Source organism: Dreissena polymorpha, chromosome 3, assembly GCF_020536995.1.
Source record: "Dreissena polymorpha isolate Duluth1 chromosome 3, UMN_Dpol_1.0, whole genome shotgun sequence".
NCBI lineage: Eukaryota > Metazoa > Mollusca > Bivalvia > Myida > Dreissenidae > Dreissena > Dreissena polymorpha.
In genome coordinates this window covers 28550738-28575401 of record NC_068357.1, presented here as the reverse complement: position 1 = coordinate 28575401, position 24664 = coordinate 28550738, and the positions used below count along the sequence as shown (strand labels likewise).

At 34.1% G+C, this 24664-nt stretch overlaps 2 protein-coding genes across 5 annotated transcripts; one reads left to right on the top strand and one right to left on the bottom strand.

Annotated features, from left to right (window-relative positions):
* The first annotated feature begins 2377 nt into the window (after positions 1–2377).
* Positions 2378–11489, top strand: LOC127873438 (uncharacterized). Of its 3 annotated transcripts, none has more exons than XM_052417299.1 (12): positions 2378–2555; positions 5243–5563; positions 6610–6906; positions 7082–7363; positions 7743–8054; positions 8204–8386; positions 8782–9054; positions 9245–9355; positions 9491–9530; positions 9813–9865; positions 10134–10246; positions 10428–11489. In XM_052417299.1, exons 1-12 carry the CDS (start codon positions 2492–2494, stop codon positions 10596–10598), a joined length of 2220 nt encoding a protein of 739 aa, XP_052273259.1. In that variant the 5' UTR covers positions 2378–2491; the 3' UTR covers positions 10599–11489. The 3 variants fall into 3 exon arrangements, with proteins under 3 accessions (XP_052273259.1, XP_052273260.1, XP_052273258.1); XM_052417298.1 differs by having other exon boundaries at positions 2379–2555; positions 9810–9865; XM_052417300.1 differs by lacking the exon at positions 8204–8386 and having other exon boundaries at positions 9810–9865.
* A 7824-nt stretch (positions 11490–19313) lies between these two features.
* LOC127873443 (uncharacterized) lies at positions 19314–24415 on the bottom strand. 2 transcript variants are annotated; one of them, XM_052417308.1, is made up of 8 exons: positions 23873–24415; positions 23313–23573; positions 22891–23175; positions 22533–22637; positions 22333–22363; positions 22094–22140; positions 21604–21689; positions 19314–21283 (listed from the first exon to the last, which is right to left on the bottom strand). In XM_052417308.1, the coding sequence occupies exons 1-8, from the start codon at positions 24354–24356 to the stop codon at positions 21110–21112; spliced, it is 1473 nt and encodes a 490-aa protein (XP_052273268.1). In that variant the 5' UTR covers positions 24357–24415; the 3' UTR covers positions 19314–21109. The 2 variants fall into 2 exon arrangements, with proteins under 2 accessions (XP_052273268.1, XP_052273267.1); XM_052417307.1 differs by having other exon boundaries at positions 22094–22149; positions 23873–24414.
* Between the last annotated feature and the right edge of the window lie 249 nt (positions 24416–24664).

The following is a 24664-nucleotide window of genomic DNA, read 5'->3' as shown; positions in this document are numbered from 1 at the left end:
AATTTTGTTTATGGATGGGTGCAAATCCCATGATGCATGCACGGAGCGTATATTGAGTCATCTAGAGTCCGTGATGCATGTTAGAGTCATAAATAAAACGATTGTAACCTTTGACCCCAGTGTGTTACCTTGACACAAGAGACCCGAGTCTTACCTGTGCCTCACTTCCAGATAACGGAACAACATTGTATAAAGTTATTACAGAATCCCTTGATGCAGAGTGAAGAAATTATGCACAATTAGTTAAATGTCTGATCATTTACCTGAATGTGTGACCTTGACCTTGCCTCTAGGGTTATTGGTCTTGCATGTGACTCAGTCCCACATGATTGATAACAAGTGTGGTAAGTTGCATCGCTGTGGCTCATATGTTATTGTAGAAAGAACTTACGACTGGAAAAAATACTTTATAAAAGGGTATCTAGAAGTAAAAAAGGGCCGTTACTCCGTTATTGACCAATTGCTTGTATCATTATTTAAAGTGAATCACCCTACTGTTCATGTATACACTCGTACCAAGTTTCAATGAAATCTGCCAACCGGTAATCAGTTCCAAGTTATGGCTCCAGACACAAGTATGCTTATTTTCAAGTGATACACAGTTCATTTGTGACACGATCCCATGATCCACAGTTTATTACTGATACATGTCTAGTATATACAGTTATTATATGGTACAGCCCATTGTCAAAGTTAATTTGTAATACAATCCCATGATACACAGTTGATTTTATGTTACAACCCCACGATACACCGTCCTTGAACGCAGGGGGGGGGGGGGGGGCTGGTCGGTTAAGTGGGTCAGGGGCTCGTGAGCGCATTATTTATCCATGCGTTTGTTCATTAATTTATTCACTCAATCATTCATTAATTCATGCATTTGTTCACTCATAAATTAATTAAATACATGTTCATATATCAAACTAACGCCATACTCACCGTGTTTGTGGAAAAAACACTTGATACGGCTGACGAAGCATGTCATAATTCTTGCATTTACGGGATCAAAGACGAAACCGTCGCGGCACAAAAACAATCCGATGGCGGGGAAATCGAATACTCTATACAGTGTTATGCCCTAGCTAATTTTGAACGAAAGGACTAATGCCATGTGAACATAAAATACATTTAGCTTTTTATTCCGGTATGTCGCGGCAAAGCGGTTTGGTACTGAGGATGAGTTTTATATATCGACTATATCGACGGAATGGATTCCTGATGAAGCGCTGTTGTTAGAGCCCGCTTTTGCTCACCATTCAAGATCTCGCCACTGCTATCAAAGATCTGTTCTACTGAATCCTTCTAGATTTCGGTTCGTCCGATTAGAAGCGAAGTTTACCAGCACTGAAACCAGGGTAGCATACTTACTCTCAAACAGGTCATGAATTCGTGTATCATTGCGAGTGGAAGGTGCCTTGGTAAAACAATCCACAGCAATCTGCTGTTAACTGTTCATGTTGACGAAGTAACTTAACAGGCCAACTATTTTGCTCATTTTTTTATGAGAACTATGATCAGCTGTCCATAAAGGCGCAATTATACGAGGCGCTGGTTCGAAAAATTATAGAATATACATCACAAACAGGGGCCCACATACTGCATGAAATATATGGAAGCGTTCAACTGTTGTATACTAAGTTTCACAACCGGCGATTGTCGTTGAAAAAGAAGCTCCATTAAGATGACTTCATACATTATGTACATAACAATTGAGCCGATGATTTTCTCTTTAAAACCACATAATACAATGCCTGATGCTATCCCTGCAACGACCTACTGACATTGCGCTGCCTTTCTAACGATCGATAACCAGTACAAATGTTCTTAGCCCTACACTGCATGGACACAGATTCTTATCCGCCCAATAATTTGGAAAGTGTAAGTTAAGCTCTCTAGTTTAGGCGGCCGTGATGCTCTACACTTATCTGATTTTAATTGCACTACATTTTTGTATGAACATACAATATTGAAACCAAATTCTTGAAGAAACTATAATATGGATATTACAACATTTGTTTTGAAGAACTCCTAAAAGTATGACATGGCTATTAATTAGTAACCTTGTCATTTTCTTTCCGAATTACTTCATTAATACTATAACATAGAAATTGCTCTCGACTAGGAGTCAGGAGAAAAAATAGCCAGGTCCATAATGGTTTATGACCAAAAGTTTTTATTTGATATTTGTGTGAAATGTTCAGAGAGGGACCGCCAACCGTAAACGAGGGTTGGCCTTCGTCTGATCAAGTCACGTTAAGATGTTCCACAATGAACATTCGTGACAAAGTCTCAAACCATAATCTTTGGTCGAAAAAAGTTTGAAAAAGCACACACACAACGATCAGTGGTTTATTGTCAATTGTGATACTTATAGGTCAAATTTCCATTCCGATTGAATATTAAAATTAATTTCCTTATACATAAGTGAACTTACGTGTATAGCTAAGGGCATTTGCTCGTGAATTTATGTTCGATATCGTTCATAAAATTAATGTTAGTTATGGGGCTTGTACAACATGCAAATTTCAAACTAGGGATTTTGCTGTTGTGTCAAGGTAATTGCATTTTTATACTTTACCTTTTTAGAAAAATGTTGAATTGTGGCTATCTTATATGTGTGCAATGTATATATGCAACTATTGCTTATTGCGAATTGGATTTGCTAAAAACTCCCAGATATTCAAGAAAAGAATATTTGCATCGCTTGTTCAAACTTTTAAGTTCTGAAAAATCAAAATGGCTAGCGGTATCTGGATTTCTATTTCATTTTAAGAGGTTTGTGAATCAACATCACCTCTCCATCAGTAATAAGTTTGACGGTCACATTTCACACTTCGAATATGTGGCTTGCAAACAGCAGCATTTCGCGTTGGTTTCAAACTACAGCCATGTCATCAAGTAGACAATCATGGCTTCCATCGTTTCGTTTTTAAATATATTGCATGCATTTAAATGGTAAAATATTTCCGTTTCTGTTAAGTGAAGAAAACACGTCTGTTATATAAATATGGAATAGTAGTTTATTTATTCTATTTTAATATACAATTGCAATCTACAGCCAAGCTATACAATATACACACACATAACGGCTTTTTCCATTATTTCATAACGAAGCTCTTAGCTCAGAGATGATAAGTCTAATCTTTAATTTGATTAGAAGAGATGTAGCGGCGGAAAATTGCAATTTACTATATAATAAATGATTATTTAATATAAATGTATGTAATATGTACATTATATTATTGTTTATTTGTTGTTATTATATTACTCGTAATTTTCATTTTACAAATAATAAATATTGCTACAAATGGCAAGCCGTAAAACAGTTTAAATGCCTTAGGCGTTTTCTAATTCGTCGATCCTGGCTTTTATACATCCACTTAAAGAGGGGGGGGGCATATACATTATTGCGTCGTCCAACCGTCCGTCGGATTGTTGTGTCAAACATAATTCAAAAAGTACTGCCGCCAGAGGATTAAACTATTACGACCATAATAGCCAACATGTGGACATTTTCATCTCCATAGTTCGGTTCTGATTTTTTTTAATAATCGGAATACTAGCTCAAACGACTTGTGTCATGTGTAACTCATAATGTATTGCTTCTAGAGACATGATACTCTATCAACTATTTTGAGCTGACGAACTTCCATATTTTGGTTCGGATTGTTTTCTTCACAAAACAGGATTTATGAGCATATAAGCAAAAGATACATTTTCAACATTTGCCAAACGTAAGAAATTATTGCTGCTACGAACATATTAACCAGCATGTGAACGCGTAGATCCCTATAATATGGTTCCTATTTTTAATTCTTTGGAGTTATAGCTTTTAAGGCAAAACATAACATTTTATTATTTGTGTCACATGTTGCCCAATAATTTTTGCTGCTAAAGAGATGACATTTTACAAACATATTAAAGAGCATATGAACTTGAACACCTCAATATTTAAGTTCATTTGCTTTTAGTATAGGATATTTTAAATTTTTAGTAAAACAAGATGTGTATGTGGAACACTATGTTCCCCAAATATTTGACCTTTGACCTTGAAGGATGACCTTAACCGTGACCTTTCACAACTCAAAATGTGCAGCTCTATGAGATACACATGCATGCCAAAAATGAAGTTGCTATCTTCAATATTGCAAATGTTGACGTTTGACGCAAACAAATCAACAAACCAATAAACACACAGACAGGGCAAAAACAATAACATTTTGTACTTGTGGTTACAAAAAAAGTGTCGGTGATACAGTGATGAAACTTTACATCTTAACCTTCATGTATGGTAACGCACTTGAGCTTTTTTGTTCAATGCCAAACGAATATCCACTCTTATAAAAAATAAACATAATAATCATAAAATCATGTTATATTTATAATTTACATGATACTCAAATAAATTAAAATAATAATAATAATAATTATTATTATTATTGTCCCCTACCGGTGAAACCGGAGGGGACTTATGGTTTGTGCTCAGTCTGTCAGTCAGTCAGTTTGTCAGTCTGTCATTCTGTCACACTTTTCTGGATTATGCGATAACTTTAAAAGTTCTACATATTTTTTTCATGAAACTTGAAACATGGATAAATGGCAATATGGAGATTATACACGTTATTTCATGCTGTTCATACGTCAAGAATTCTGGTTGCTATGGCAACAAATAGACTATAAATATTGCTAAAAACCGGTAGGGGACTTATTTTGCTTGACAATAGTCTTGTTATTATTATTATTATTTCGGGTGATTTTGGGTTAAATACCTTGTTATATATATATATATATATATATATATATATATATTTCATAGTGAATTTTTTTTTTCAGAGAAGTTGAATTTTCGTTATAATCTAATAATTTATCATCGTTTTGTGCAATAAATTAGGAGTTAAACACGCATTTAACATTAAACAATAATTAATATATAGCTTGCTAGTTGAAAGATACATACACGTGCAAAAAGGTGATGATTAATTAACATCTATCATATCTGACCATTACAGATGTCTATATTAAAATGCAACAACAGGGAACGGGTATATAAGAGTAACATTGTCGGTCCGTCGGTTTTCGGCATAAAATACTATAACCACTTTCATATTACATTAAACTGAACAGATAAAACCCTAGAAACTAGGAAAGGGACTTAAACGTTCGTTTGTCAGTCGAGGCGGAACTTAATGAATGTCGATAAAATAAAACACGATATTCACTTCTTTCGTTTTAAAATTTTCAGCACTACACCTTACTGCGGAAGGACATGCCCTCGGTTATTTGTCCACAATGGCCCCGACTTTCATTGGAAGGAATATAACGTTCCAGTTGAAGCCAACATCACCTCTTTCATACGAACAATACGAAGTCTGTAAATGGAAAGTACTATTTAAACAAAGTTCAAAGGTCTACTCAATCAACAGCGGATATAGCCTGTTCGAATCTGACGGGATGAAGATGATGGAACTGGACAGTGATTATGTGAACAGCAGCTGGGACGGGGCGGCAATTAACGTAAAATGCAATGACCAGGAATCGACTGTCATTAAACTAAAATTAGAAGGTGAACTTTAAACTGCAGAGTGAAGATTAAAAATCCTTAAGGTTTTGTAATTAATACCGCTTTGCACCACACAAATACTTAATGAAAAACCCGCGACAAGACTAAATACATGTGAATACATAGAAACGAATTTAAAAACGATAAAAATAAATTGAAAAAAAAAACCCACAAACAAACAAGTATTACAAAGAATAAGCAGAAACGAAATTGGTCTTGCACGAAGTGGGTTGATTAACATGGAATTGAATTGGCGAATCTTAATCATCTTTTACATGCTGTTACAATTTATTTTACTAAAGCTATCAAGTACGCTGGTTCAATGAATTTTTTATTTTATAAAGCCTAATAATGCATTCAAATTTGCGTTTAATTGTGAAATCAAACGTACACTGGAAGAAATGAACTTTGTAACTTACTTGGATATATACCGGAAATGAAATATATTGTATAAGTTCACACCTACTTTTACAACCATTGTCAATGCTAAATCATACTTAAATAGACAATGTGCTTTCAAAACTGTTTAGTTTCATTCACGTTTAGTACTAAACGACATTTTACCTCTAACTTTCAGTGTATTCTTATTAAGATAATTGCAGAAAAATGTGTAATTGAATTGATTGACATTATACAATGAAAATAACAAATGACTAAACTCATTAGTCTCCTAAATGTTTTTTGAACTAACGCAGTTGAAGAATACATTCCTGCTTCAAATGATTAAAACAAATAAGCACTTGGTAAATGTTTCAAGTGACACAAATTACAAAATAAATGTGTGGCGAAATTAAACATATATTTTTTGTCCAAAGACGTTGGTATATAGTTAAAACTATGAAACATTAAAATTCTGAAGCTTTTCAAGAAATTATTTTAAGAAAATTAATAAATACATAGTTTCATCGTTTTGTCTGAGTATTCAAGACCGCAATGAAACGATATACGCCTAAAATCAATTAAAAATAGTTACAAGGGCAACGCATGTCAAATTTCTATGATTCATGCTTAACGCATATTTATTTTGTGATACTTTTTTCCAATATCAGATTTCAAAAACGAGTGTGGGTATCTCAACGTGCTATCCTACCCAGAAGGACCAGGAGGCTACGGTCAGATTGCATACTTCCCAACTGCAAAGATTCTTAGAAATCCCGTCGGTTATGCACGGATATGGGAGAGAAACGGCGTTGATATAACATATCTAGAAGGCGTTTATGAAGAACGAAATGAAAAACTTAATTTCCAGTACATTCTTTCCGTCTTTAATTTCACCGGGCTACATCGATACAACGTTATGTGTAAAGAACTCAATACTGAAACTAACGAAATTATCCTTTTCGATGGTTAGCACATTCTTAATTTTGCCGGTTGTTTCATTTAGCTCAAAGAGTGCTATTGTAAAACTTTGTATTATTGTATAAATCGATATAACTGTAGTTTAAATTAAGTATAACACACATGTTTTCGCTGATAGAAGTGTATTTCAGTGGTAATACATTATCACACATCCACTTTCAGGTCGTCCAGTACTAAGTTCGCTCTGCAGTGTGGACAACTGCTCCAACTGTCTGTGTGTCATACCAGGAGACAGGCTAATATGCACCACATATAGCAACAATGTCTCGCTTTTGATTGGTCACATCAAATTACAACTTAAAGGCACTAAACACGACAACCTGTTTACATACACCAATATGAATTACACCATCAGTGAGAAAGATCATCAGTCAACGGTCGTATGCTCAGCGTCTTATGACAACAAAAATGTGTTTACCGCTAATGCCTCGGTTTACATTTACGGTAAGAAACGTTCATGCTGCAATACAGTTCGAGACAAAAAAAACTTAATCAGAAAATGTTTGAAAACATTATGTGAAACACATGGCAAAACCACTGGACAGTTTTTATAAACGTTCATGCTGCCATACAGTTCGAGAAAAACTAAACAGATATATACGTTATATAATACTTATGGCAATACCACTAGAAAAATTAAATACGGTATTGATTTAGTGCAGACAGGTAAATGAGGTAATGTATATATTGCATAAATATGTTGCTTTGTGTAACACGCATTAAATAAATTGTAATATAATTGGTTAAACTGCAGTCTACATTAACGATGCTTGTGTTTAATTACATTTTAACGATTCATACGCTGCTTAATATCATTAAACAGTTCCACCAAAGTTAGAACCAGAACTAACTCTACCAGAACTACAAGAGGGATCTCCAGTGAATATAACCTGTGTAACACCACCAGGGAGACCCCCTCCTGTTATACAGATGTTTCTCGACAGTAAGATTATTAATCACGTCTCTCAATATAACGTGTACGACGCAACCAATAAAACGTATACTAGTGTTGCCACATTGAAGTCGGCTAACAGAACGTGGGACAATAAAAACATCACCTGCAGATATTTAGTGACATATCCGGACGGTCAAAACGATTCTTGGCGCTCGACGACAAAAACGGCGAAATATACATGTAAGCATGACATTGATGCATTAGGTACTTAAAAGTATGAAAGTAAAAATTGTTTTTGTTTACCTTACTTATTTTGGTAAATTAAACATACAGCCATTTTAATTAAATTGAATTAACACAACAACAAGAAAAAATACACTTTTTTGCAGATCCTCTCTCAAATCCTGCGAATATGTCAGCTGGGTATCATATTTACATTGAATGTCCATTGGTGGACATCAACACAAAATGCATATATAAATGGGCGACAGATAAAGACAACATTCAAACACTCGACGCACTACTTCCAAATATGACAGGCACAGTGTTTGCACTGAATGTCAATGTCTCCGGTAATTCCTCAGGTCAAATAAGTAAATGTCATGCAGAGTGTGAGGAGTTCAATCTAAGTATTGTTTTGTATAAATAGCTGAAAGATCTACCCATTTATCGTTTTAGACAGTTAAAGCAGCAAATGTTAATATATCCATTACGACCCTATAATTCAGTATCATAAAAAAGACTGCATAGTATTACTGATCAGAACGAGCGTAAAAGCAAATTGTTTTTAATTGGTAATTATGCATATAAAAAGTGATACAAGACGTATGCAAGAAATTTACACGTAAAAGAAGTGCAAAATCAAGTTTGTTTTAACAATAACTTACGGTTTGTCTTGTCCAAGTATAGCTCATAGGTTTGATTTGTTTTCAAAAATAGGTTTGCATTCTTATTGAATGCTTTTTAGATGAAGCTGAACATATAAAAGCCTATTTGGTGACAAAATGCGACCTGTCAACAGAAGTTTGCTTTCCTTGCTCAGTAAAGAGAAATCCACTCGCAAACATTTCTCTTGGCAAACTCGAAGACCAGATTTACCGCCATGCATGTCTGAACAGGATTGAGTGTACAATCGTCATCTCCAGATCTGATATTGAGGCAGCATCTAAACATGAATGTAAAGCATGGAACATAAACGGACTCTCAAACACTACACTTGAATCGATTACAGAACTAGAAGGTATTTGTTTTAAATCTAAATTTGCAGTTGACGTTTTCTTCCTTTCTTAAGGCAATCCGGATAGATTGAACACATTACTTTAGGCTGATATTGAAATAGTGTAACAGATAGAAGACGTTTGTTTCGTCCATCATTTATTAATTAACTTTATTAAAACAAGCTTTGATTCACTATCGTTTATACTCTACAGAAGACCGCTTGCCTTTGACGGAGGGTTCGATACCGCTCATGTCAATAATGATTGGACTGGTAGTTTTTGCGGTTGTCATATCTACTGTGACAGTCTTCTTCTTCATAAGAGGTGCATACAATGGTTTTGAACGTAAAATAAAAAGTACTTCATTTAACTTCCTTGTATCTGAATTTTGCAATAAATATTATGAATTATATACTAAGATACAAATGACTACTTTGACACGAACTGATATATTTTTAGGTGTACGACGGCGCATCAGAAGGAATGCTATATTGGACCCGTAAGACACAAACATATAATTGAACATCTTAAAAATATTTCTTTGCACGTTCAAATGACAAATTTTTATTTCATATAATTCATTATGTAACAATCATACATTACACAGTACGAGAGGCTATTTTTCATTCAAGCAAAGTCATACCCATATAATCAATTTTTATTTATTAGAGAAACAATTAATCTTAAATGATGTTTGCGCCCGTTTTTTTACTTAAGATAATATGTACATTTGTAGTTATTTAATATAATTGCTAGTCATTTTGTCCTTTAATTTCAGTAGAAAAGGATTTCGCATAAACTCTTCACAGCAGAGTGATATCCGAATGGAATCAGGTTATATACACTGTCTGATTTCTTGTTAAGCTTTGCAGTATTAGTCGGATAAATTAATCGCAGTAATAAAGTTTTATTCACAATTGATTGATAACATGTCTTTGTTTCATTCCACTTTAGATTTCTAAAAGTCATTTCCATCGCACGGTTCGTTTATTGGTGTTATATGATGCTTGCGTCTTCTTATTAGGATGAAAACATTAGGTAAAACTAGATGCTTTATTTTCCGAAACAATATCATTAAATTGCAGTTTAATCATTGTTTCAGAACATCAATCCGGCAACGATTCGGTCCATGCAAGCAACACTGAGACAAATGCAAATTTCGAAGCAAACATCAATATATACTCCAATGTAGTTGCTTCCTTCAGCCGGCCAGTGGTAAGTATCCAGCTTCCAGCGGTGAATGCCAATGGTAACAACACAAGTAATGTTATTTGGTTCTGTTGGTCTTTTGTGTGCATTTCTGATACATGGTACCGTGCTAGTTCAATAGAGGTCACGTGTATGAGTTTCAAACTACTTAAAATTAGTATAACATTGACCAACATGTACATTTTAGGCTCAAACAGCTGAACAGAATGAACTGGTGTACGCTGACATTGACATCGCGTTTCTAGAGCTGAAACAGAAGAAAGTGACTAAGAAAAACAAATACGTGCCAACCGAGTACACAAGTGTTAGAGAACTCACCGCAGATGTATCAGATGAACACGTCTATGTTAATACATAAGACAGCATTACCTTTATAGAGAACTCACCTCTGATGTATCAGGTGTACGCGTCTATTTTAATACATGAGACAGCATTACCTTTGTCGATGACGTTGTGGTTTATGTGTTCTTCGCACGTCTGTTTTTTCGGCCAAGATTCCTATGCAATACAGGACAAAATGTATACAAAACAAACTTAAACAAAAAAGAAAGAATTAAATTCGACGTCGCCACACTGATTTTTATGACACATTTGATAATATTTAATCTAGTTGAAGTGCGTTGTTATGAATACTCCGATTCCGATTTTATTTATGTCATACATGATAAAACACAGGTTCATCCAATAACGAATAATTTTTTTTGCCTTGTTGTGCACATGTATTGCTTTGAGTGTGAAACGCACACAAACTTATTTTTTTTCTTAAAAGTAATGTGGAAAGACGATTTCATAGCATATCCTTTTAATTTTTCTTATAAATCTTTCATCCTCGTTTTCTTTCATATTAATACTTTGTATTCGATTTTGGAACTTATTTTATAGTATGCTTATGCATTACTTCAAGACCTTTAATACGTCTGAAAAAATGTGAGAATGCAGCCAAACAATATATTTTTTAAATGATTAACATAAAGAGAGTTAACAACTTTATAATACATAATAATATATAATATATAAATCATTATTGTATGTTATTAAGACTTAATATTAACGCGCAAAGGCACGATTTACAAGCATTAAATAATTAGCATCCCATTTCATGCTTAAGGATTTGAAAGAAAGGCACAATTAGACAATAGGAACATGCGCTCATACTGATCAAATGCTGCTTTTTTACAATTGTTTTAACTTTAATAATACAATTATTTTCAACGTGTTTTCACTAGTTTTTATTAAATATCGATATGTTTCTGTTTTGCATATTGTAGTAACCCTTTTCAACGAGAAGTCGAGTTTCACGTATTTGTATATCACAGTTGAAAACATAAGGAAAAGGCAAATATCTTTTAAGACAATCTCATTTTCTCGTTACGTTTTCTACAGAAAATGACATCATCATTTGCCACAATTTTTGAAACCTTTCTTTAGATTTCAGTTTTTTGGCAAGTCTAAATGAAAAAGACATCATAAATGGATCATAAAATATGAAATCAAAGTTATAATTATATACTATGACTTATTCATTAACTATGTAGGGTTAAAACTCACTCTCAACCAGAAATTTAAGTTCCAAACAGTTCTTTGTTAGAAGAAAAAACAACAACCACAAAAACAAAAACAAAAATGAAACAATTAAAACTAGTTAAAATACAGGACTTAATGCAGTCTCAAAGAAAGAAAGCTATAGTAATACTATAAACACGTCAATATGAGAAAGTGCACATACATTCATTTTATATTACTGTAGATTTAGGTAAGCATAAACGTTTAGTATGAAACGTTCAACTTTATATTTCTAAATATTGTTGTGAATAATTATTTAGCAATCAAATTAATGTTACCAAACGCAGTCACACATTACTTCTTTCTAGACGCGTGCAAGTCATGATGAAGGTAAGTGTGTACAATAATACAACGATAAATAAATAAAATATACTTCAACATTTTTAGAAGATAAGACTTCCAGTTTTTCATATTTTTTGAGATTTCAAATGCTGTATAACGTCAGAAGCTAGTACAATGTGTCGCATCGACTTTAACAGAAATCGGTTGTGCGTCTTTGCCTAAGCAAGAGAACAAAAGGCACAAGGTGCTCATTTGAAATCCCAAGGATATTACTTAGTAACTGTTTTTAGCAACTTTTTTTTCAACACATTTTATTTCCATATTGCAAACAAATACATATAAAATATGAGCAATAACACAATAATGTAATGCAAACAAAGATGGCATAGGAACATATGCAATGCATCTAAGGTTATCTATATAATATATGTCATTTTGTGTTGAAAAAGACATTTAAGAAATATAAAAAGACATTTTCCAGTGTGTATAGATAAACAAGGATTTTAAAATTGTACTAACAGATGGAAAAGGCATAGATAAAATATAAATAGATTTATATAATTATATAGATATGTTCAGTGTTTATAGACAAACAATGATGTAGAAGTTGTTATAACAAATGACAAAGGCATTGAAAAACAATAGTAGCTGAATGCAATTTTATTTAATGACACATCGGTCCTACATTTAATATTATTTAAATACCAGTATGCTATAAAAAGCCTTTTTAAACAGCTGTAAAAACAACTACAACACTAATCAAGTTTAAATTCTATGTTTGTGAGACAATTGAATTGCTTGGTTCCCATTCACTGTAAAAGAATTCTTTTTTTTTTTTGAAATTGATATTTTTCTCAAGTTATCATATTCATACTTTGTGTATTTTTTGCTCCTGCAATGCTTGTTATGCATTTATTAATTTTACTCTTGTAATGTCTTTAATTCAACCTATTGGGATAGTATCTCAGAATATGATGCTCAGTTTCGAATGTATTCAAAATATCATTTTGATACACGTTCTCATCAAGTTTCATAAAGATTTAGAAATAAATGTGGCCGCTAGAGTTTGCACAAGATTTAATGTTAATTTGACCTATTGACTTAGATTTTGACCCACAGTGTCAGGGTTTTAATCTCAAATGAAACCTTATTTAGACAAATGATCTTTCCATGTTTGCGAAAAGTTTGCACTAAATGTGACCTCTAGTGTTCACAAGCTTAATAAAAAATACATTTGACCTAGCGACCTAGTTTTGGATCCTTTGTAATTCAAGAAGTAATAAGTAATGGCGAAAACCGAAAAAGTTTAATGTCCAATAAATGTGATCTCAATAGTTTTCCCAAGCTCTTTCTTTATTTTGACTTGGTGGCCTAGGTTTTCATGCCTTGTGAATCAGTTTCAAACTGAAACGAGATAGTGTTAAGACAAATGTTAAGACCTCATGCAAATTGGGCATTACATTTGACCTCTAGATTGCCCACACACTTTTTAAACCATTGACCTTGATTTTCACCACACACAACCAAGTTCGTAACAAGGGCAAGATATTATTGGATGGAATGTTTTGAGCGAGATCCATGAAGATAAGGTAATACATGTGACCTCAGGAGTTTTAAAGAATTTTGACAATAGCCACATGCGGAAAAAATGCCCCACACCCGTTATTTTAACTTATTGTTCTTTCGAACTCAACCAAGATATCACAAGAAAAATTGTTCTGAGTGTATTTGATGATAATTGGTAAGAAATATGACCCAACGAGTTTCACACTATTTCACCACAACCGTACAAGGAAAACTACCCCGCCGCTTTAAACGGATCGAAGCTTATTTCCAAACTCGGTTGAAACATTATGGGGAAAAACTTGTTTAGCAAGTTTCATGAAGACTGTGCAGTAAATATGACAAGCGTTTACAATAAGGCCGAGACGTTTAAGGGACAACTTTTTTTCAGCAAGTTGCATGAAAATTAGGCAAACATGTGACCTTTAGAATGATGACAAGGCAAATGTTCGCAAAAGCTCAACGTGAGCACGCTTTGCCAAGCTGAGCTAAAACATGACCTATGACATTGCACCAACCTTAAATAGTTAATAGTAAACGTGAACATTTGTAACAAAATATGCAAGTCTTGATAACATGGATGCTTTAAGATTTACACTATTTTTGTTAAATAGCGGTCACATTTACCTGTGAAAATTCGGATTATTAAAAGTGCTACATGCGATATTAATCGTTATCGTACAGTCCACAAATAATGTGACGAAATTTCAATATTAAAAATATTCTACCTATTTATTAATATGTTTTACATTTATGCATAATTGATACATTTTAATATGTGTTTTCTGAAACTCAGGGTCGAGTCGGAGTAAACACTAATTAAACCATTTGTGAACACCAAATTGAATCTGATGGTCAAACTCATATCGAAAATTAAGTATGATCGCGATACCAGGTCATTGGTATTTCATTAACCAGAGACCTTCAATAACTCCACTCTGGATCCAACCGGCTTTTTATTGCATAAGCAATCTACTCTTTACGGAGAATCCGGAGATGGACGAAGTGTTACGATTGCAATAACTCGAGTAGTCCTGTCATCACACGTTCGAGTTTAAGAAGTTAAACTGTAATGTTAGTGTGTTTAACCATATTTGTTGTCCTCGTAAAGTTGCTTGCTTTTGTTTAGTCTTTTATTTAACTATATTTAGATTCAACTGTTGTTTAAATATGTTATATAGTTGTATTACAATTTCATACGCTGTTTCAATTAGTATTGATATATTATCATGAGAATTGCCTGTTCGTCATTGGGCACTTTTGAATGTATTGAACGTTTTAACAAATGTGAACCGAAATCATGTATTGTGTTTTACCTCTATTAAATGCATCCATAACGTATCAACAAAGTACCAGTTGCCGTTATGATCTAATGGCCATAGAAGTAAAATACATGGCATGCAATATGATAAAAAAAAACATAAAAGTGGATACATGTTTTCTATAGTGTAACTTGAACTCCAGATTGTGTCAACAATCAAGTGTACGAGGAATTGAAAGCCTTACTTAACAGCTATGTCACGGTTGTGGCATTTCTATATAATTTCAGTCTCTCCTTTATATCAAAGTACTAGCAAGATAATGCCATTGATTGTTACGTTGCTAACATCGTCATCCACACGTGGCTTTGAGGAAGCTTTTCGTAAGTGATCTTTAATTGTAAATCTTGATACCACTTTGATGTAGCTCTCTCACACCAGGCGCAACCCGTCCCGTTACTTACTAAACACTATCACGAAACAGGATGGATAGTGTAAAGTGTTTAAGCATCATTGAAAATAACAATAACGGAGTACTTAAAAGTTAAAATTTCCAAATGAACAGCAGCAGAACAAATGTCACTAGTACTACATGCAGCGCTTTCCAGGCTGAGGGAACTGAGAGAAAAAGAAAATTAGTAACCCATTTTGTAGTTAAGTTATGAGATATAAGCATATTATGCAGATACTAAATATAGTCAACATAAATAATCTTTCAATTAGCAGGTTAACACGATGGCTTTATTAAAAACGAGCTTATAGAATACAGAATAGATCGGTTTTGATTTTTAAGCGTTTGATAAAGGTATAATGGAAATTACATTTACATTTCTTCCGTCCTACGTCATAATGGTCATGAATTAATATATTAACCTTTTATGTCCCCGGATCGAATGAACGGGGGTATATGGTTTTTGGCCTGTCTGTCTGTCATTGTATATGTGTGTCTGTGTGTCTGTCCCAAAACTTTAACCTTGGTCATAACTTGTGTAATATTGAAGATAGCAACTTGATATTTGGCATGCATGTGTATCTTATGGAGCTGCACATTTTCTGGTGAAAGGTCAAGGTCACCCTTCAAGGTCAAAGGTCAAATTATATGACTTCAAAGCGGCGCAGTAGGGGGCATTGTGTTTCACAAACACAGCTCTTGTTCAATAATGACATTGGTATAGAAATAATGAAACTAAAGAAACATAATCACTCGTCAAAATCTTGTTAACATCAACTAGTCTTACACGATACAGGACAATACACAAATCACTAAACATGAGAAAAAAAGTGATATATGTTGGGACAGCATTTATTAGAACAATGATCTCATTTGATTATCTTTGCTAGATAAAATGCATTGTAAATTGTAGTTTAAATTTTCGCGCATGTAGTGTCGGGTATGGTTTAGGTGTAACAATTTAATGTTTTGATTTCTGGATACTATGTCATATTGTATGACTAAGACATTTAATACTAGTTAATAAGCTGCTTGTGAACGAATCAAACCAACTAGATTGGAATGAACGCTATTCTGGCTTTTTTCCCCGAATATACGCTTCGGAAAAGCAAAATTTCGAGGCTGATTAGGAATACTCATTTTGAACATTAAACAATTACATACATGCTATTGTTTCGATGATTTCCAATCATATAATAACTGTTATAATTAGAGAATAAAAATATGTTCAATCAATTTATGTTTTTCACGCGTATATCTACTCAAAGGTGGCAGTTACCTTTGACTTAAAGCGATCAATTAAAATTAAAAGAAAAGCTTGTCCTTAATCAAAACTCCGACATGCAATCACGGAAAAGAACAATAAAACAACGCAATGACATTTACCCGGGCCCCTGGTTTATGACACTTAACAAGGGATATTGACACATCACTATTGGCAACCTCGGAGCAGACGGAGAGGGGACACATGGCTTCTGCACTGACGGCGCGTGATTACAAAAATACTGGTTTAGGGGCGGCGATTTTGGGGATTTTACGTTTTATTTATATAACGACGATTAGCCGAAATATTGGGGAGGCGACCGCCTCCCCTACCTCCCCATTACCTACGCCCCTGCAAGCACGTTACACTATGTTTTATATAGAAAGTAAGTAAATTTATGTTTTTGCGCCGACAAAACGTACTGATCATTTTCGTATCATTTATGGATACATTTTCACTAGAAAACACACCGAACACAGTGCTCGTAAATAATCGGTAGAAATGTAAAAAGCAACGTGAAATACCAATAATGCTCAAGAACCATCTTCAGATGACGGAAATAAAAATTGCCCTGGCCACTTTTGATGAGAATAATTATTTTAATGGAACAATAGGACTTCGAACCCGCCTGTTTCACTTTATGAAATATACTCTTCGAATTAATGTCCTCGTTCAGCTACATGTATGTTGATTAAGTAGGATAAAACAAACACGCTCGCGTATTTTATTAATCTGATTGAAATACTTTAAATACTGTAAGAGTACAAGTGAATCCTTCTATGTATTTATTGAAAAAAAAGTATAAAATCGTATCTCGTATTCAGTATTAGGTTCAGACCGAATGACTTTGATAAAAAAAACTTAAATGGTAGGCAATTAACCCTCCATGGCGGCGATCCCTGTGGTTGCTTGTTTATTGTGTGTGTTACGTTTTTTTGTTTCGTCAGATTGTTTTTAAATTATTCACATGTCATAAATTAAAGAAAACTATACGGATTATGATGTGGTTTATCTTCTGCCATTTTGTATATATTAATGCGCCTTGTGTTGTTACAAACCTTAAGATCAACGTGTATCACCAGTTAGAAGAATTCGACGACGATATAAATATTGAAACACTATGAACTTGTTTTCGATACCTGATTGACTTTTCATTTCAGCTCAAAATACATAAAAACAAACATGTAAATAAACACAAAATCTTTATACTACCTATTAAATCGCACATTCAGTTCATTCATGTATATATGTAAAATTATGTTATATAAGACCGATTGCATTGACACTTTAGGATAATAAAACAATTTAACACAAAACTAAATTCATTGAATCTTGAGTTAATGCTAATCGTCGCTGTTCTTCGAAAACCGCGTAAGTCAAATTTGGCGCAAATTGTTATTTGTTTTTATATAAACGGCTGGTTCACGGGTCATTTTCTGCGAAAATACTGGATTTAATATCCAATTGGAAGGCATAGTTATGAGCACGTGAGAAAATCCTGAACACTCATTGGTGCACTAATTGTTTCTGCAAAAACTGCGTAAGTCAATTTTTCCAACTTTACAAAAAAAATTAATTTTTTTTTTTGAAGTTGTAAAATAAATTAATTTAGAAAGTCTATGTCAAAATGGGCATATTTTTTATTTATGACAATATAAAACCCTGTAGTTGTCATTTTAATTCTAAAAATGGACTTACGCAGTTTTCTCTTTTATATTTTGTTCCTTTTTTAGACTATCTAAATAAGTATATTTAAAAATGTTTTTTTGCCTATTGAAAAGTTGTTAAAATTGACTTACGCGGTTTTCGAAGAACAGCGACGTAATACTGCATGGCCCCGTTTTACTCAGCTAGGGTTTAGCCTACCACATAACGGCCCCGTTTACATAGGCTGCAGATATCCTACCACAAAGTCCAGTTTTACAAAGCTGGAGTAATGCCTACCATATTAGAGCCCCGTTTCACCTCGCTTTATTTAAGACTAAGACATCAGGATACTTTTTACTAAGCTGGAGTAACTCCTAGCATATAAGGGTCCCGTTTTACTAGACTGCAGTTATGTCTAACATCTATCAAGGCCCCGTCTCACAATGCTGGGTTAAAGCCTTACATATCAGGGCCCCGTTCCAATTTAAGCCTATCAAAATAAGTCCCCGTTTTGTTTCATTGTGCTCTGGTTAAGCCTAACACAGCAGGGCCCTGTTTCTCTTAGATGAATTAAAGCCTTACATTTAAGGGCCTCGTTTCACTGTGCTGTATTTAAGCCTTACATATAAGGGGTTTCACCAAGCTGAGATTAAGCCTAACAAATCAGGGCCCTTCTCACTACGCTTGATTTAAGCCTTACATTGCAGGGCCCCGTTTCACTAAGCTGGGGATACGCTTTACACATCAATGCTCCGTTTCACTAACATGCATTTAAGCCTCACACCTCAGAGTCCCGTTTCACAAAGCTGAAGTTAAGCCGTACATATCAGAGCCCCGTTTTACTACGCTGGTGATAAGCATACAAAGGCAGGGACCCGTGTCATTAAGATGCTTACGCAATATTTCGATTGACACACAAGTATTTAATAGTTTTGTGCCAAGCGTATATGGATTCTGGTAATCTACTTATAAAATGTTTAAAACACGTTTACAAGAATTTAGATTATAATTTTATCTCGCGATATAGCACAAAACAACGACATGACATATAAAGTTCATTTAATAAACTTAAGTGTCCATTTTGTAAAAAGTCTAAGTAAGCAAGTGAACAATTCAATATTATTATCAGTGCAGTCACTCTTGTCTTTTATACACACATTACTTATTCAATGGCAGGAAAAAGACGAAATGAGTATATATATTTTTTAACTTAAAGTATCTTATTATTTTAATAAATGTTCAGATGAAAACTCATTTTCTGTGTATATTTTTTTCACATTTACCGAATGATTGTCGTCTCTAATTTTGATCGCGCGACCAGAAGGATTTTTATATCATGGATGGACAGAAGCTACCAAAATGTCAAAATCCTAAGTCAATATCTCCGTAAAGTCCATTAAATTACAAATTTTATCATTCTCCAAACAAGCTGCAAAAATTACAAGATAACATGAATGCTGATTCCAAAAGAGTGCTAATATATAGAACGAGCTCCGTGGACACGAGAAAGAAACTTAAAGAACAGTGTTAACATATAAATAAAAATAAGTGGCACACATGGACAAAAAGAATATTGTAATTATAACTACAAATTCGAGTCAAATTAATGTAATTTTCATATAAGGAATACATGTTATTACGAAGCAATGTGATTAAGCAAACAATGAAGTCCAGCAACTATATCAGTAATTCTTGCTCTCAGTCACTTCTTTTATAACCGAACACAAACTTTTACCATACTATGACTCAAACAGGGACGTACACGAACTTCTTCTTAAACGAACTTAAAGAAAATTTGAAAGTAGATAATACACGTTTGAAATATGTATTAAATTAAAGTCATTGGCCACATTGGATGAAATGAAATCCAGAATAACGACAAACAAGGCATCTTGTCTGTATATACGTTAATAAAAGGCTTATCAGAAAGTTTTCTTTATGAATCGTTAAAGTCTCTATAACGCTCAAAATCAACGAAAAGTTGGTGAAGTGCTTCGTAAAATAAAGTTAACACCTAAACAATCAGTGTTCCTTATAGCAATAGCCACAACTTCAACGCTAGATGTGGTATGATTACATAGATTTTTGTCGATACAAAATGCTCGTTTTTATTTATTTGTGACCACAATAAATTCCATGTTAATTTCCTGCGAATATATCTATTGAAACGACACACGAACACTAAAATGGTACCAAGTTAAAACCAAAATAAAAACGAGCATTTTGTACCCAAACACATCTATTTTATCAGACCACATCTGGCGTTGAAATTTCGACAATGACCATAAGGAACAATGAATTTTAAATGTTTAGCTTTATTTTACGAAATATTGTACGAAATTTCATTGATTATGAGAAGTAATGTTACTTTAATGGCAACATGAGCATATACTCGTAAAAATGCACCTTCAAAATGATGGCGTAAGATAAGTATAATACACATCTAAACATGGTATAAATACAAACATGAGTCACAGTCTATTGCTGGTGCAATCAAGATATTGTATATTCTGCACTTTATTGGACTATTTTAAAAGCAAATCAGAAAATCGAAGTATCTAAACATCGAGTAAATAGATGCCAAAAGATGTCATTTAAACTTGCATATGACATACACAAAAGAAAGTAAAATCAAAGTACGCTTATTATTTTATTTTATAAGTACATCGTTGTATAAACTGTGTCTTCCGTTACTTTCGCAATCGGGTCATATGAGCCGTTTTGAAACGCAACACGTGTCTTTTTAAAGATCAATACTACTGAACGAGTAAACAATTGTAGGGCGTGTCACTTTTCTTCTAATGTTGATACACTCACAAACGTCTGAGCTCTCTTGGTGCTCAGTCTGCCATGTTGATGTTACCATACTCGGTGACTTCAGTCTTGTAGGCCCTGAACTCTACGTACTGGGTGGGCTCGTACTTCTTGACAGTCGGGCCAGGGTGTGGGCCTTGTTCCAGAAACTTGATGTCAAGGTCCGCATACACCAAAGTCACACTTGCACCTGTGGATTCCTGAATTAAATAGAATATAGAGGTACATAAGCAATACAAGCACGTTTATAATAATACACTGTCTGTTTACAGACGTGTATGGCATACGATAGATCTTAAGAGCGATACATATAGAGCTTCGGTTGACGCTCCATTGTTTTTCATCAAACAAAGAAGTTTAAAACAAGCCGATGGGACTTTTGTTTATCAAATTGGAAATTTGTTTCGTGTAAAACTTATGCTGTGCAATGAACCCCAAATATTTAAATACAATATTCTAACCTATCATTGCGTTTACAAATAAGTCATTAAAACGGAAGTCAATGCATACAATAATTCACCTCGATGGGAAACTTTGCTCTTCCAGATTCTTGCGCGTTGGCGCTTAAATCACTGTCAAAGTCGTCATCATCGTCCGACATAGTGTCTGCAAAGTATACATATTAATATTCAGACAATCATTTGCGGAAATGTTTGTTTAGCGAATATATATATATTACATTGGTTGATATTGTCCTGATCTTGCAATAATGTATACTAAGTACTCTTGAATGAGAACCTACATTTTGATAAATGAACACGTAGCTCTGATTTCATTTAGAAATCTCACACAAAACAGTGGCATGATGTGTGTCGGTACTAAATGTTTGATTTGTATTAATTTGTTTAATCTTTTTCACAATTTAGTAGATTGTGATTAAAGTGATAATAACTTGATTATAAATTCACAGGATGTTTCCTAGTTACAGTAAATTTTACATAACACGATTAAATCGAGCTATACTATTGCATGTATTGCATATGTATAGGTTTCGCTGTATTTGTCATTACCTGCTTGATCAATGTCGCGGGCCCTTGTTGGTGCTCGTCTACAGGCTCTAAAGAATCTAAGAAACATGGTTAATAGAAGTGAACGCATGGCTATACTATTTCTATTTGCGTTAAAACCGTAAAAAAACCCATTTTCAATAAGAAAAAGTTGATAATCTTTTTTAAGTTAAGCAAAAATTGTCCCCATACCATTTGCATTGAAGATGCAATGGGTAAATATAACAAATACGTTAACTTACCCTAATACTCTGTCTTTTGATCTTTTATGTCCTGGAAATAAAGTATAACTCAAATTAGAATTCATTGTACACATGATTCCGAATTGTTATTGTTTTAAACGCATGCAAATATCAATACAACTGAGTTTATCGTTTGTACAACTGTAAATATATGGTCATGGTTTTGTAGACACTGCCGTTTGAATAAATAGTTTACATACTTTTAACGAGAATGAAAAAAGCAGCCAACGCGACTATTAATACTGAAGTGAAAACCAGTGTGTAGGTCAAAGCAGAATCCGGCGATACTATCGACTGCACCGTATCTACAAAAATATATGTTATATAAAAAACACACACGCAAAAAGCAAACGGCTTTTCACACAAGCACTTGACATTAAGATAGAAGTAAATGTAGCAATAGTCACGCAATTCTGTGATGGTTGCCAATGTAAGGAACCTTAATGAACTGCAATTGTATTTATGCGCAAGAAAGGTACATATATAAAGATCATTTTTGAATGACGCTACATTGACAATAATATCAATAAATGCTAAAATACATTTTAAACACTTTACCGAGTACGATCAAAGTTGCGCTGTCGTTGAAAACAAAGCCGTTTTTCTCCATGAAGCAAACAATAGTACTATTGTGATGGTGTTTGGTAATTGAGCCATTATGCGGCCTGTATTGTTTCACTTCATTTCTTGTGTCTGTTATTTGCTCAAAGTCCACGTTTTCAGAGCCAATCCACATTGCTAACATGCGTCCATCTGTGGAGCACGTGAAGTCCTCGCCTCGATGGACACACACGCAGTGGCCACATTTTTGGTTAGTGCAGGGAGGACCTACGCCTTTGTGCGCTGACGTGTAAAAAGTGAAGTTAAAACATACGTATACTGTTGAAAAGATAGGCACACTATATTGTTATCGGATAACTTACAAGAGATACAATGTAAAGTTGTACTTCAAATCGGCAATGGCTGGAAATGTAACATACCGGAAACTACTGTTGCGCTTATGTTCATAGGAAAATTTCCATTGACGTATTCCAAAAAGAATGTTCTGTGGTTAGCAATTTTTATTGTAAAAATTATTTCCTCTTTATTTGAATCGTTGACAATTCCACCATATCGATTAGGCCACCATTGGTGTATTTGCTTCCAATCCTGAAAACCCACAGGAGGATAAAAAGCAATCTGGGCACTGTCTTCAGGCTGAGTAGGGTCGGACAGAATGTGAAGAAGACCTTCCGTGCGATCTGGAAGAGAACAAACTAGCATACTGTCGCAGTTTGAGTGTGCGCGCGAGCGTGCGTGTGAGTGTGTGTGGATTGTACATGAATGCTAGACCAGATTATAGAACGCCATTAGGCTCACATTTGAACTTTTCTCATATCATATATCAAAAATAAACATAAACCTCGCACCATCTATGTTATAAATAAAAAGCAATTTATGGGATAAAGATTCAGTTGCATTACCATGTTATTAATAATGAGGAAAAATAATGGAAAGTAGAACAAACGACAAAGACGCCTACAGTTTTAATTATAATAACCTTTTATTGTGAGGTCAACGTTGTTGGACTCTGTATTGCTGTTTTTGAAGAAAACAGCTGAATTATTCCAGGTCTTGTTGACATTTCTAATCTCCACAAAGAAAGCTTTTCCGTTTTCAAATGATCGGATTGCTTCATGCATTTCGTTTTCGACATTGTCTTTTCTAAATAAGACTTGCAATTTCGAGTTATCAATGTCCGTTACAAACGCGTGATAGAACGGGATTAACATCAGTGTAATATTCCCGCCGACAAACACTGGATTTCTCACTGATAAATATCCCAGTGCGTTTTCTGTTCTAGCAGGATTAATCAATAATAAAAACACTACACATGTACTTTGAATTGCATAACATGCCATCATTTCACGTCGAAATATAGTCGTTGTGGCAAACATGCAATAGTTCGCCCCACACTTTAAACGTGTAATGCAAATAACGAATGTTACAATTGAATATAATGAAAATAATTCACACCACTTCATTCGACATAATCAATGCTATTGATCTTAACAAACGTTTGACGGCGAAAATAATTGGATGCAGGAAGATTATCGTATGATTGTTTCAAGTTGTCTCCACGTGCGTGTTTCAATTTAATACCAACCAACTTCATATGATATAATAATCAAAGCGCTGTAGGCACTGAAGGCATGGGCCTAGATTTAGTGTGCTTGGGAAGAAGTAGTGTCCGAATTTCTCCCTTTGTCCGAATTTATACGGATTGACCCTAGCGGTTTAGTGCAGAAACTCAGAGACTGTAAGAAAAGACAATATTTGTGTATATTCTACA

What these genes read in the sequence shown, in the direction of transcription:
- LOC127873438 (XM_052417298.1), top strand. Translation starts at nt 2,492, where the DNA reads ATGTTAGTTATGGGGCTTGTACAACATGCAAATTTCAAACTAGGGATT. An exon ending in ACTGAATGTCAATGTCTCCG is followed by an intron (nt 8,387 to 8,781) that starts GTAATTCCTCAG and finishes AATGCTTTTTAG; the next exon opens with ATGAAGCTGAACATATAAAA. An exon ending in AGGAATGCTATATTGGACCC is followed by an intron (nt 9,531 to 9,809) that starts GTAAGACACAAA and finishes CTTTAATTTCAG; the next exon opens with TAGAAAAGGATTTCGCATAA.
- LOC127873443 (XM_052417307.1), bottom strand. Translation starts at nt 24,356, where the DNA reads ATGAAGTGGTGTGAATTATTTTCATTATATTCAATTGTAACATTCGTT. An exon ending in TTTTTTCATTCTCGTTAAAA is followed by an intron (nt 22,364 to 22,532) that starts GTATGTAAACTA and finishes CTTTATTTCCAG; the next exon opens with GACATAAAAGATCAAAAGAC. An exon ending in TCAAAAGACAGAGTATTAGG is followed by an intron (nt 22,150 to 22,332) that starts GTAAGTTAACGT and finishes CATGTTTCTTAG; the next exon opens with ATTCTTTAGAGCCTGTAGAC.